Genomic DNA, 14396 nt, shown 5'->3' with positions numbered 1-14396 from the left:
TTGCTGCAGCTTTCTGACTTCTACTTTATTCTTTGAACAGAAACTGAAAACAAGTTTTGAATGCACCCTCCCTACAAATTCTTTTATAAAGGCACACACCCTTCTTCAAAGGGTACATATTATACCTCTTTTTAAATACGTTACAATAGGTCTATGGACTATTGAAAACATGTTCATGAATCATGACACAAAATCACTCTCACATAAAGAGATCTATCTCACCAGGTCTGTTCTGGTTAGTGTCAGCTTCTTTCTAAATGATCTGTTTATGGGCTCTGTCACTTTTATGCAAATAAGCTGTTGTTGGCTACACCCCACCCTTCCCAATGTTCCCACTGAGTCTTTTTCACTTGTGAAATTCATTATTTTAAAGTACTTACATCTTCCATTTTGCTGACTTGCCACGGACAGTGGGTACAGATCCCTCCATCAGAAGAAGTCTGCTGACTAATCCTGCTGTGTACTATCTGAGGTTTTTAAAAAGCGGTCTGCATTGAAGTGGGTTTTTGTTCATGCTTTCCTAGGCTACACTTGTCGACTGCTGTGAGCGCATAGGGTGTGGTGGAAGAAGATGGACATATACACGAGACGCTGTACTAAATGACTAGGCTGAGAGTTGCAGAGCCTCATGCTGTACACCCAGTCTGTGAATTCTGTGTATTTCTGTGTTTATTTCTATAAACAACGTTTATTCCTCATTTCTGTGACCACGTCCAGAAATCCAAGGGCCCTAAGGACTTCACTTTGCCTGTAGCCTTACTGCTCAGCATCTTATGCAAGCAGCTCATACAACCAACAGACTAATGATGGCTCTTCAACTAATCTAGAGAGTGAAGCTCTGGTGGGATTGCCCAGTGAGGGGTAGTGCCAGGGTGCTCATATTTTGGTGTCAGAATAAGGTAGCCATTCAAAGGGCACTCAAGAACAAGACAGCTTACTTGGTATTCCCCCTTTTTTCTTGTTATAATATATATATATATATATATATATATATATATATATATATATATATATATATATATACCGTCTATGTCTCAGAGTTTACGTCCTTTTATTCTGGAGGTAGATGAAGAGGCTCAGACCCCAATAAGTTATGCTGAGAAATGGAGATAGAGATTGGCTGAGGCTTACTGCATTGCATCTGAAAATAGATCCCGTGCACGTGGAAAAAAGAAATCTAAAAGTAATAAGGAGAAGAGAGTCTGAAAACCCCCGTATACAAGATAACACCTCAAAATGATGAGTCAAAGTCACGTGTTCTACACCGAAACCTACTGCACCAGTCAAGTGGATGACCCTGCAATGGTGCATAGTTTTCCCAGTCCCACTCTGACCCCAACCACTGATATTCAGTTTGGGGAAGTTAGAAGATCCACCCAAGACAGTGTTAATGTACTAGAAGTGGGAAATGAACTCACAAAATGTGATCACATTTGTGTTAATAAGTTCATTTTATTTTATTAATTTTAATAATAATATGGTGATATACCACAAAACTGCGATCAACCGATTTTATGCAGTGATTTTTAACAACAGAATAAACAAAAGAATACGATTTTTTGATGACCTGTAACTGCAATGAAATTCAAAGAAAATGTGAGAAACCCTTTCCTTAATAAAAATAGAAATGATGAATATCAATAGTCAAACTTTTTTTTTAATACATAAAGTATGTTTAAATGGGTTCATAGCTTATTTAACTAAATACAAAATACAAATGAACATAATTAAAAACACATTAATAAGATAAATGCATATGTCCACTGAGATGTTCTCCTGTAGAAAATGTACATTTAAGCTCTTTATCTGTGAACTCTTCATGTAATCCTTTGAGTGCACATTTGCAGGTCCTGCTGATGTTATTGCACTTTCCATTTTCCTCCAGAGGAAAAAAACATTTCACACCACAGTATCAATAGTAGTATAAGAGTAAAACATTTAAACTAGGAACTTGTAATGATATTTTATAAATATTTAAATGTGCAGATTAATGAGCATCATACTGATCTTCAGAACTGAATGATGTTTGAAACCAATACCTGAGAAGGTGTGTATTGAGGTGAGGCGAGGTTCATTATAAATTTATTTTATTTTATTTTAACCTGAAATGTTCCCTGTAATAATAAATTATGATTATTGTGTAGCAAGTAATTAAACCTGTAAACAGCACAAAATACAAAATTATAAATGTGGCTTTTACAGCTATACAAAATACACACTTATGAAATAAATACTGCTAAGAATGCTACACTAGTGTAGTATTTGAGACAATGTCTGACGAGGTAAACCTCTTCAAAAAGAATTCAACAAAAATCAAGACTAAAGAATATTTCAAATGTAAAACAGCAAAAGCTAAAAGCTTAAACTGAGGCTAGGAAGGAGCCACAGCTAACAGCTAAAAACAAAGAAAGGCTAAGCTAGGACTGGTGGATAAGCAATGGCTATATGTAAATAAGTTACAAATTATAGAAAATCCTGACAAGGAAATGCAACACCTGCACTGTAAAAGCACACAGACATACCAGTACTTATTTGCAAGGGTGCAGGGATGGGTTTGACAATTGATAGTATAGTATGAATCAAAGCATACTATCAATCCCCATCTCCTGAAATATTACTGTAGCTAACAGCTAAATCCACTGTAGCTAGGGCAGCCTACTGTATGAATAGTGATATGAAACATTTGTGAAATTACAATAAAGATAATAAATGAACTTTTTTTTATTGTTTCCACCTATCAGTTACTGTAATATACTCTACGTTTAAAAAAAAAAAAAATACTGTATGATCCACTCTCTCAGGTCTCATAGTGGCATATCGCTAATTTAAATATAGATAAGCAGCATAAAATGAGCAAGTATGACACAAACATCTAATAAATACATAAAGTGATAAAAAAAAACATCAACACCTCACAAATAAAATACTACTATAAGGAACCCATTGCATCCAGAACTTGCATGTAGTTTGTAAAAAAAGGAGAAACTGATAAGAGTCTAGCCTGCATATAGTCATATATGCATTAGGCTGTGTAACAATTGGGCTGATTTAACAATAAAAATCCTATCAAGACTTGTTTTATTTGGGTCTAGAAAACCATAAAAATATTACCAAAAATTATTATCCATGTTTTTCATCCTCTTATGGACACCAGTCTGTGGAGTTTCTGCAGCCGAATCTGTGTCCAGCAGCCCCACAGCAGCTAACATTAACCGTGGCGTTTTTTCTCTCTTGGGATGGAATTTCCAGTAGTAAAGCAGGTTCAGCAGGAGGCCGATAATGTAAAGCACAGGCAGTGCCACGAGCAGTACGTAGGGATTAATGGGTAGAGGATTCCTACAAGCTGATTCCACGGATGTTCTCCAAAACCACAACACCAATAGAAGAGCCGTGTCGGCCCCCATTAACACATGGTAAAGGATCCTCTTGATTCTGGTGTTCTTGCCTGATACATTAAACCAGCTGAAGTACCAGATAAGTCCTACAGTGGCCCGGTAGAGCCATTCACCTGCAGCATTTTCCATGAAGTCCGTCTTCTGTCTCCAGACACAAAGAACCAGCAGCAACCACAGACACAGGAAGTGAACGGCGATGAAGCAAGGCAGGACGGAGGCAAAGAGGGCCACAGCAACCACCCGCGGGGTAATCAGGAACAGGTTCCACAGGAAGAAAGCCCCAGACGAGAGCCAGTTCATTTTCTTGTCCTCAGGAACAAACTCACGCATGTGTCGATGGTACGACATCACAGTAAGGGCAAGCATAAGGAATGAAACAGCAACTTTGAAACCTAAAAAAAAAGAAAGAAGAAATATTCATGATTATTTGTATTTATTATGGTAAAAATTGTTTTCTGTCCCTTTAGTAATTTTTAGGAACCAATGCAAAAAATGCTTTGACCAGGCAAAGAAACATTTAATCATAAAAACTTTTTTTTTTGTCATGGTCTTATATAAAACTACTGATTTTATTCAAGATCCCTTACTCTTTAAGAACATTGAGGTGTGAGGTGAGGTGGGTAGTTAAAAGACTCATTTTTTGTCAGATAGCCAAGCTCCATTCGCCCCTTAACATAAAATCCGAAATACAGCGCTTTTTTTTTTATATAATTTTATTTCTAATGTTTTCCATTTTCTCCCCAATTTACACGGCCAATTACCCAACCCACTCATTGGGACTCCCCCTATCACTAGTGATGCCCCAACACACCAGGAGGGTGAAGACTAACACATGCCTCCTCTGATACATGTGAAGTCAGACACCACCTCTTTTCGAGCTGCTGCTTATGCAGCATTACCGAGCAGCCAGTGCGCTTGGAGGAAAGCGCAGCGACTTAGTTCCATCAGGTACATCAGCTCACAGACGCCCCGTACTGCAGACATCACTATAGGAGTGATGTGGGGAGAGAGCGCCATCTACCCACCCAAAGGGAGCAGGGCCAATTTTGCTCCCTCTAACGCCAGCAGCTTGATGGCAAAGCTGCATGATCTGGGGTTCGAACCTGCGACCTCCTGCTCATAGTGGCAGCGCTTTAGACTGCTGGACCACTCGGCGCCCAAATACAGCGCTTTTAGCCAATGCTCCCAAATGCATGAATAATATAGAGATATTTTCAGCAACAGTGGAAATTTGCGAATGTCCACAGATTAAATTTTGCAATCTTTCCCCTATCCTCCCTATTCATTTGAGCTCGTCAGTCGATTTATCGTAACTTAATTTATAGATGGTGGCGCCCACAGAACTACTTCAAGGCACTGTGTGTATAAACAGTCTTTTCAGGGCCCTTGATATTCTACCAATGAAGTGTGTAGCTACTTTGAGCTTGTTATTGCCTGTTGGGAGCATTAGCTAAAAGTGCTGTATTTCTGAATGTTGGGGGTGAATGAAGGTGGGCTATTCATCTAAATTTCGTACTTGTTATCATATTTCACTGCATCCCACATCCATTTCACAATGGATTTCCCCTTTAAAGATCTCCTTCTGCTAAAATCCATTTTGTTTTGTTCTTTGTGAAATACAGCAGTAAAAGAAAATATTCAGAAAAACGAAACGATGGAACACCACCAGCAAAGTACAATTGAGCTAGGTGGTGTATGTTTAAATCAGTTCTGTTTACACTAGTTAAAAGTAAAAATCCCCCTCAGGGTTTTGTTCCAACTGCCTGGGCGGTTCTGCTGCGGCTCAGCCAACAAAACTTTCTTTACTTTGATTTTTTCTTTCTGGACCTGGATTATCCACCGTTATGTATTAACATAGTTTTACATAGGATCTCCGGTGGATTTAGCATTTTACAGAGACTCTAAGACTAGGTCAGTGGCTGAACTGCAGTTAGCAGGGCATTACACATGTTATAAAGTAACATATGACATTGTAAAGTGTAAAAATTGTATTAGTGTAAAAATGTCTATTTTAAATTGTTTCTATGTGCTGTTCATCTCGCTGCCTCACATTACTGTTAGCCAATTAGAGGCAACATTTTTGCATGTATGAATATACATGAGCAATAGCCGAAATACTACCGTATGCCTTCCCCCCAATTACTCCACCGGACTAAAGCAGTGTTATACCAGATCACTGGAGCACGTTTTTTCACAAAAAACAGCTCACATGGCATTAATTCATACTATTCATAACTAGACATTTTAAAATGAAGGAAAAAATGATGGAATGAGACCTTTAACCTAACATTTTTGATATAGGTACAGAATAATATATTAACAAACTTTATGGAAAGTGAAAAAAAACTATTGCTGTCAAATATTTAAAAAATGTAAATAAATACAAGTTATGTGATTAATTAATCTAAATTCATCTAAATTACTTAATTAACAAAATTAACAGAATTGTGCAGTTACAAAAAAAATTAGCATAGCAGTAAATCATGAATAACTGGCATATATTTTTTTATTTCAGACACATATCATGCCAAACATTTTGATATAACAATTATAACCCACATTTTTTACTTCTCAAAATGACAAACCAAAATCAGGCAACGTATTGTAAGTAACAACAATGTCCACTGTACCATTTTAATTTTATAAACAAGAGACAAACAAAATCAACAAAATCATTAAATTCACATATTTTTGAAATATACTTAATTCAAGTCAAGCACATATGGTTTACCACAGTTGGTCTGTTCCAAACATAACGACAGCAAATGCAAATTAGCAACCAACACATTTAGCACCAAAATAAACAAGACACTCAATAGCTGAACTTTTAAGTCCTCACTTTAATCACCACACTCACAAGTCTTTCTCACTCTCACTGACCCTTACAGCCAAATTTAAGTTTTTCGATTTTGATTTGAATGTAATTTGTATTAGGATTCTGTAAGGCATGTTACGCCTCAGCAGCTACAAAACAATAGTTTTCTGGGTGGAGTATATATGGAGGTGAGTGTTTGAACTGGTAGATAAACGGAAGAGGGAGTTTCAGGTGTTAAACTGACCTGTAAAAAGCTGCAGCTCCTGCTCCTGCATGATGATGGTGATCATGAGAACGATCTGCGGGATGCTTTCAGAGAACGTCTCAAACAGACGCAGCATACTGAGGTCATGCTTCAGATGCACAGCTACTGCTTCTTGGAAAATATCAAATTTTAAAACTTTGCGGATGGAGAGTTCCACCAAACTGGCACACCTACAGGGGGAAGGGGAAGAATGAATAACAAAATGTATATAAAACACCTTTTTTATTATTTATTTGCACAGATGGAATGTGACATCAAATAATCAAATAAACAAACAAACAAACAAAAAAATTATGCAGGGAAAGTAAAAAAAAGTCTAAAAGAGGCTTGTACAAAGTACTTTCCCTCCAAGGAAATTATAAAAGAAACACAGAAAAAAGAAAAGTTGAGAGAAAAAAACAAACAAATAAAAATTATAATAATAAATAATAGTAATAAATAATAAATAATAAAAATAATATGTAGTTACTCAGTATACATAATTACAAAAATATACACAAATACATATTTACTATTTGGATTGGTAATCATGAGAGTAGATAAGTTTTAAGCTGTTTTTTGAAACTAGTGATGCTATTGCAGATTTTCAAATAAGTTGGTAAGCAGTTCTATATTAAAGGCCCTCTGTGCGAAAGTGCAAACTGTCCAATTGATGTTCTAAAAAAAGCAGCACGGAAGTTATTAGAGGATCTAGTGGAGTAGTAATGATTTTAAAAGTTATATTGAAAATGATTTTCATAACAATCAGGATGTAGGTTATTGATAAAAGAGAAAATAAACTGACACATTTGAAACTGGTCAATTTCATACACATTGAGTATCTGAAGATTTTGAAAAAGTGGACGTGAGGTTGCACAGTAATTTGCTGAGGTGACCATTCTAACAAATCGCTTCTGAAGAATACGTAAACAGTTGATACTACTTTTGTAAGTACTAGCCCAAATTATATTACAGTAAGAGAGATATGGATAAATAAGTGTATAATATAGATTAAGAAGAATTTTATATGGTAAAATATATTTTATTCTTCTAATGACACCAACATTCTTAGATACTTTATTAGAAATCATTGAAATATGTTCTTTCCAGCATAATTTGTCATCAACGAGTATACCTAAATATTTAGTACAATGAACATGATTTATTATATTACCAGACATGCATATTGGTGGAAGACTATTAATGTTTTTGATTTACCCTTATTAGTTAAATCAGATGTACTAAAAGCATTTGCTAGATCCTTTAAATCCTGAATCAGTAGTAGTATTAGAACAGTGGTATTATCACAGCTTAAAGTATCTGAAATGTGGGGTCTATTAATACCAGCTTTAGTTTTTATTTTAAATGAATGACTAAGCACTTTTGCCTGCTAAACCCCATAAATGGGCGTTTCAGTGTCCAGCCTGTCAGTTACATTATGTAGTGTTTATTTCAGAAAAAAAGTTCTAGATTAACTATTAATAGGCAGCTAAGAAAGCACCTTGTTTTCCATGACTGCGCTCTGTTGGAATCTGATTAGTTTTCATTGGACAGGGAGTGTAATGTAATGTGAGAGGTTAAAATGGCCACAGGGATGGCGGTAAAGCATCTGTGTAATTTCCCCAATTTCCCACAGATGGTCTCAGACTCAATAGTCAATAGATTATTATACCATTTTTAGGCCATTACATCACAGCACACACAGCAACATCATGCAGCACAATTATGTCTATCAACAGTTTTTCTTATTCCATTAAACTATTCCCAAGAGAATTCTGTGTACTGCAAGAATTATACTGAATTAGAATCACTTCATAATTATTACTGTTAAACTAAAAAAACACTGGATTAAAATTACTCCACAGTTATTACTGTTAGACTGTAAAAACTACACACACAGCGTAGATTCATACTAGATTAAAATAACTCCACAATTATTACTGTAAGACTGTAAAAACTACACACAGCGCAGATTCATACTGAATTTAGGTCCCTCCACAATTATTACTGTGAGATTTTAAAACCACACACACAGCAGATTCACACTTGATTGAACTCACTCCACAATTATTACATCACACAACAAAAACTACACTGATTTCCTAAAAATACTAATTAATATTGATGTCATAATCACTCTAAAACTATTACGGTCAAATTGTAAATTCGTAATCAATTAAATTGACTCCATACACTGCAAATTCATACTGGATTAAAATGACTCCACCTTCCTAGTTGATTATAATCTCTCCACAATTATTACTGTCAGACTGTAGAAATTACTTGCACTGCAGGTTTTTACTGGATTAAAATCACAGATTGTAACCAATTACAGTCTCTTCAAAAGTAAAACTAATACAGCTCCACGAGGGCATTATTCAGATTTCCCTGACCTGGTTCTTTTAGAGCTAGAAGCAGACCATCTTGAGTATAGTTTTCAATGTTTTCCCATTATTGACATGAATATTACAAATATACAGGCTACAAACAAATCTTTACATACCTGAGAAACACTCCCAACTGCAAGAAGTGCAGCGGTCCTATCAAATTGTATTTTTCTGCAAATTTGTCTGTGCTGGTTCCTATGTTCTTCTCTTTGTACCAGATCCAGCTGAAGACCTGGACTAGGATTGAGGAGAGCAGCAGCAGAGCTATTAGCAATCCCATGTAGACATACTCCTGCTCCTTATACAGCGACACAATTGTCCACACGTCCAAAGCCACATCCAGACAGAAAAAAAATGAACCAAGTAGTGAAAACAAACTAGCTTTTACAGTTAAATGGAAAGGAATGCCTTCTTCCATGATAAAATCTAAAAAAACACACAGTATCGGCTCGTCCCAATCTGTAAATAACTGTTTCTACAGGCGTCTGAGACAGACTATATACTCCGAGCACAAACCGAAAGAAGCTTCTACCTTGAACTTGGTCACGGGAACGCCCTCCCCACGTTCCTCTTATGTCATAAATCATTCCTCAGACACGTCCTCTAGTAATTCACACCGTGTCAGCTAACACAATGTGCTTCCCATGAAAAGAGTGACTCCACGTGTATGTAGAACAATGACACACAATCCTAATAAAACATACAATTTTTACCAGTTTTATTCGTGTATAATGTTCTGTGTTCCTTTTTTTCTTGCTGCTTTTCCTATTTCCTATTAGTATTTTAATTAATACTACTTACCTACATTTTCTGTTTCAGTTCCTGCTTGGGGAATTTTCACCTATTCTTCCTTTAACTCTTAATATCACATGCTAATTGCATACTTACACATATAAGTCTTAAATTAACTATTAAAAGTTAACTTGTTCTTAATAATATATAAAAAAATATATATATATAAAATATATATATATATATATATATATATATATATATATATATATATATATATATATATGTATATATATATATTTAAAATATATATAAATATATATATATAATATATACAAAATTTTATAAAATGACTACCAGTCGTATATACAAACACAAATGTTTACTCCACATGTAGGACAATTTAAAATAACACTGAGGGCTTTTATTTTTGCAACGGTGTTCATTTTAAATTAATTAATTTAATTATTATTGTTTAATGTTGTCAACATTAACATGTTACACATGATTAATCTGGAAACTTTAACCCATTCGTTATACTTAACACAGTAATTATTTTGCAGTTTTGGCCCTTAGCCTGATTTTAGTGCTTCTTTATAGTTTTTTTTTAGCTTAAATATATTTAGCAATGTAAACATGGCATACTGCTGAGTTCAAAAGGTACATTACTCTACCATGACATTGAGTTGTGATTACTCACTGCAAATTGTATGATTAATTAGTTATATTGTTTAAAATCAAATGACAGGCCTAACATTATTATTTCATAGAATGTCCATGGGAAACAGAAGAAAAATGCAGCACTTGTTAAAATTTTGTTAAAAAAAAAAATAAATAAATAATGATCCTGAGCAAACTTTCTGTACAACAGGAGAAAACATGAAAGGCTCCTAACAATCAGTGACTCTCTCATAAACTGGTGGCTCCAACTTAACCCCAAGAGGATGGATGACACTCCACAGTAACCACCTCAACTAAATCCCACTTTTTGAAACACATATAACACATAACACACACACATAACCCCACAAACAATAAAACAAAAACTCCTAGAGGGTAACCTAGCCCCCGGAGTTAAGCTGTCTCCACCCTCAGCTTAAATTTGAAAAATGCTTAAAAAAATATATATAAAAAAAAAAAAGGGGAGGGAGAGCTGACTGGGCTGAGCAGTGTGCCTCTGATAGCGGGGAGATGCAGATTGATTGACTCATTTGCATATTGTGAGTTGGAAATATTTTCCTACCTTATTGAAATTTGTTTACTTGCAGAGTTCTCTATATATACACCTATATATTTTTTTCAGCTATATTTGTTTACCAACATTCCACATTGATGTTCTAAATGAGTTGGTAAATCGTATTTTATTCAATTTCTATATATCTTGCAATTGATACCAACATTCAACCCACAGAAACAAAGTCTTGTAATTCTCATACTCAAGCAAAAGTTTTCATTTTCACTTTCCATTATGTTTTAGAGTTTCTTTTCTCGAAACGTAGAGATTCTGAGCTAAGTGCGTGTGTGTGGTCATAGATGACTGTGCTATGACAGAGCAGATATGAGTTTTTGAACCATACTTAAAGCAGTGGAAACTCCCTAACCAAAAACAGTGGCTGCTATTGAAGAAGGTCATATGTTTAGCCTAAAAGTCAAATAACTTAATAAGAAGAGATTTTTAGGAAGACATATTTTTATTTAATGTAATTCACACAGCACTGTGCATAGCTGCCATAATAACAACACCCTTAGGTGATCTAATGGAGAAGACATAAAATGTATGCACTATTAACATTTACAGGCAGAACCAAGACAAATGCTTCTGAAAATGAGAAAAACTTAAATGAAAACGTAAAATGTAAAATGAACTGATTTAACCTGAACCAGGCAGTATCTTTTGGTGGTGAAAGTATTTCACATATTTTTTTTTTACTTTCAAGCATCTCACTTTACCACTTTCACTTTTAGATCAGGTTACAGGAAGCAGGCAACACAAGAATCCAGCACTCAAAAATACATCAGTACACATTGTTACAGTCTTGACATTACAAATAAAAAGGTCATTGAAATCATGTGCAAATAATGTTATTTATAGAAAGCAATGTTGCACCATTAAATAATGTTGTAAAAAATATTCTCAAGTGAAGATGATGCTAGTTTCAATACTGAAATGCAGCTTATACTGACTGTTATTGTTCCCGGAACTTCCTGATTCACAGTACAAGTACTACTGTATTATCAGAAATGATTCATTGATTTTTTTAGTGGTATAATGGCATGCCGTAATGGGATACCCAACTGCATCTGTGTATGGAATGAGAACTGCTTTGCAATATATACAGCTCTAAAAAAAGAGACCACTTAAAAATGATGAGTTTCTTTAATTTTACCAAATTAAAAACCTCTGGAATATAATCAAGAGGAAGGTGGATGATCACAAGCCATCAAAACAAAGCTGAACTACTTGTATTTTCACACTAGGTGTGGCATAAAGTTATCTAAAAGCAGTGTGTAAGACTGGTGGAGGAGAACATGCCAAGATGCATGAAAACTGTGATTAAAAACCAGGGTTGTTGTACCAAATATTGATTTCTGAACTCTTAAAACTTTATGAATATGAACTTGTTTTCTTTGCATTATTTGAGGTCTGAAAGCTCTGCATCTTTTTTGTTATTTCAGCCATTTCTCATTTTCTGCAAATATAACAATATACTTTAGCTGAATATACTTATAATTATGACTTTTATATTTTATACTACTAATGATGCTAACTGTATTGCATTGTATCTGTACCTGTACTCTGCACAAAGACAATAAATTTGAATCTAATCTAAACAAATCTAATCCAAAATTGAAAGCCACTGCAGAGAATACATGTTCATAAAGCATGCAGAAGATAATATAAAGAGACAGACTGTATGCCCAAATAGTGTATTTGCGGAAAGGCATCAATTCAATATAAACAAGCAACAGGCATCAAGTCTAATACCAGGAGAACCATCTATAAATAGCTCTTTATTAAACATTTTAAAATGCTTCTATATAATACTAAGCAGTCCATCTTCTGTCTGGGTGCTTTCACACCTGCCTCATTTGGTCCGGACTTTCAGATTTTTCAGTTTGGTCCGAACCAAAGTAGGAGGTGTAAAGGGGGCCTCGAACCACGGTCCGGTTCGCCTGCAATGTGAAAGCGCTTTTCTGGATGGTTCGAACTTTAGGACCAATTACAGGAAGCTGAGCAAGGGTTCTTCAGCAACTGCAGCAGAAGAAAAAACAATAACCATCTACCACGGCCTGCAGCCTGCGGGAAGACGCAGTTAGACGTCCAGCGCGTCCAGTTCCACCCACTTTGTCCACGCCACGCCTTGTCAGTCTCGCAAGCTTGTAGTGTATACACAGTATTTAAGCCGGACGACGCAGCACATTATATTTAAAGTCTGCTAACTGCCCTGTACATTGTTTACTTCCGTTCAGAGGCGGAGCTAAGACATGACGCTGATAAACTGGGCGGGACAGGACGGCATGACGCTAACAAAGTGGGCGGAACTGGACGCACTGGACGTCCAACTCCGCCTTCCTGCAGGCTGCAGTCAGTACCCTCTCAACCTAGAGTACTGTTCCTGAAGTTGCTGCTGCTGCTGGTATAAAAACCACAATAGCAGCAATACTATGGAGACGAAATTAATCTGTTCATTCATTTTATCCTTATCCTGGAAAGGCTTTCCACCGAATGAACCACTCGCTGAATTATCAACACGCCAACGTCAGACGCATGTCCTTCTAAAACCAATCAGCATCAAGTTAAGGAAAACGCATCGATACGTAAGTGATGATGAAAGTCTGTAGGAGTATCACACAAAGGTCTTTGGTGCGCTCCCTAAACTGCAGTGTAAAAACAAAAATAAGCGGACCAAATATATACAATGTAGCAAATAGATTAACCTTGGTTCGGACCACGGTCCGGACTTTCAGGTGTGAAAGCACAGTCAAACGGACACAGAAAGTGGACAGACTAAGCTGTGCTCTTTTATGATTTTATATCTGCACAAGAAAGCTGCAATCTGAACACTCAGCCTACTGACTCCTGAAGGCTGAATTTCTAACAACCTTCTCATGAATCATTTCTAGTGTGTCTTGCAAGTTTTGACTCACCCAGAACATGTATATATCCCAGGTCTATATGTAAGTAATAAACCATCCTATTCAATACTAAGGGATACAGATAAAATTAAACTTGCCATATAAGCATGAGTTATCACTTTGTGTACTGGTTTTCTCTAGAACTGCACTTTCATGACCACAATCATTTACAAGCCTAGATTTGCCTGAAGCATATCAGCAGCATGCCAACATCTCTACTGTCAAACGAGTTCAGCTATGGAGAGATTGGAACATCATCATGCTTTTGTTTGTTTGTTTGGTCACAAGTATTCTTTTAAATCAAACGAGCACTGGATGTTAATCTACAGATTTCTCTCCTGAAAACTGTTTATGAAAGAGCTACCATTTATTTACAGTAAGCTTAGATTTTTCCAGATTTCCGTTAGGGATGGATACGATAGCATTAGCGCCTAAATGACACCCTGAGTGTTTTGGTGTGCCGATGTTAGCTAGTGGTTTGCCCGATGTAGCTTTTTTTAACACACATCTCCTCTGAACAGCGAAAGAGCTAGGGCTTGGTGGGTAATGCTAATATTGCTCCAGCAGTGCAAGCCAGGGTTAGCAGCAGGCTACAGGCCGATAATACTCACCTCTGAATGGCGAAAGAGTTACCAATGTTAGCGGCTAATGCTAATACTACTCCAGCCCCAGTGCTCGAGAACTAA

At 36.0% G+C, this 14396-nt stretch overlaps 1 protein-coding gene across 1 annotated transcript; it reads right to left on the bottom strand.

The window, feature by feature from the left end:
• Nucleotides 1-1409: 1409 nt before the first annotated feature.
• On the bottom strand, nt 1410-9361 carry LOC103036495 (XK-related protein 8). Its single transcript, XM_007254733.4, has 3 exons — nt 8958-9361; nt 6455-6645; nt 1410-3787 (listed from the first exon to the last, which is right to left on the bottom strand). Exons 1-3 carry the CDS (start codon nt 9257-9259, stop codon nt 3108-3110), a joined length of 1173 nt encoding a protein of 390 aa, XP_007254795.3. The 5' UTR covers nt 9260-9361; the 3' UTR covers nt 1410-3107.
• Between the last annotated feature and the right edge of the window lie 5035 nt (nt 9362-14396).

Source organism: Astyanax mexicanus, chromosome 3, assembly GCF_023375975.1.
Source record: "Astyanax mexicanus isolate ESR-SI-001 chromosome 3, AstMex3_surface, whole genome shotgun sequence".
Taxonomy (NCBI): Eukaryota; Metazoa; Chordata; class Actinopteri; order Characiformes; family Acestrorhamphidae; genus Astyanax; species Astyanax mexicanus.
The sequence above is the reverse complement of the archived record's forward strand: the minus strand, read 5'-3'. Positions and strand labels throughout refer to the sequence as shown.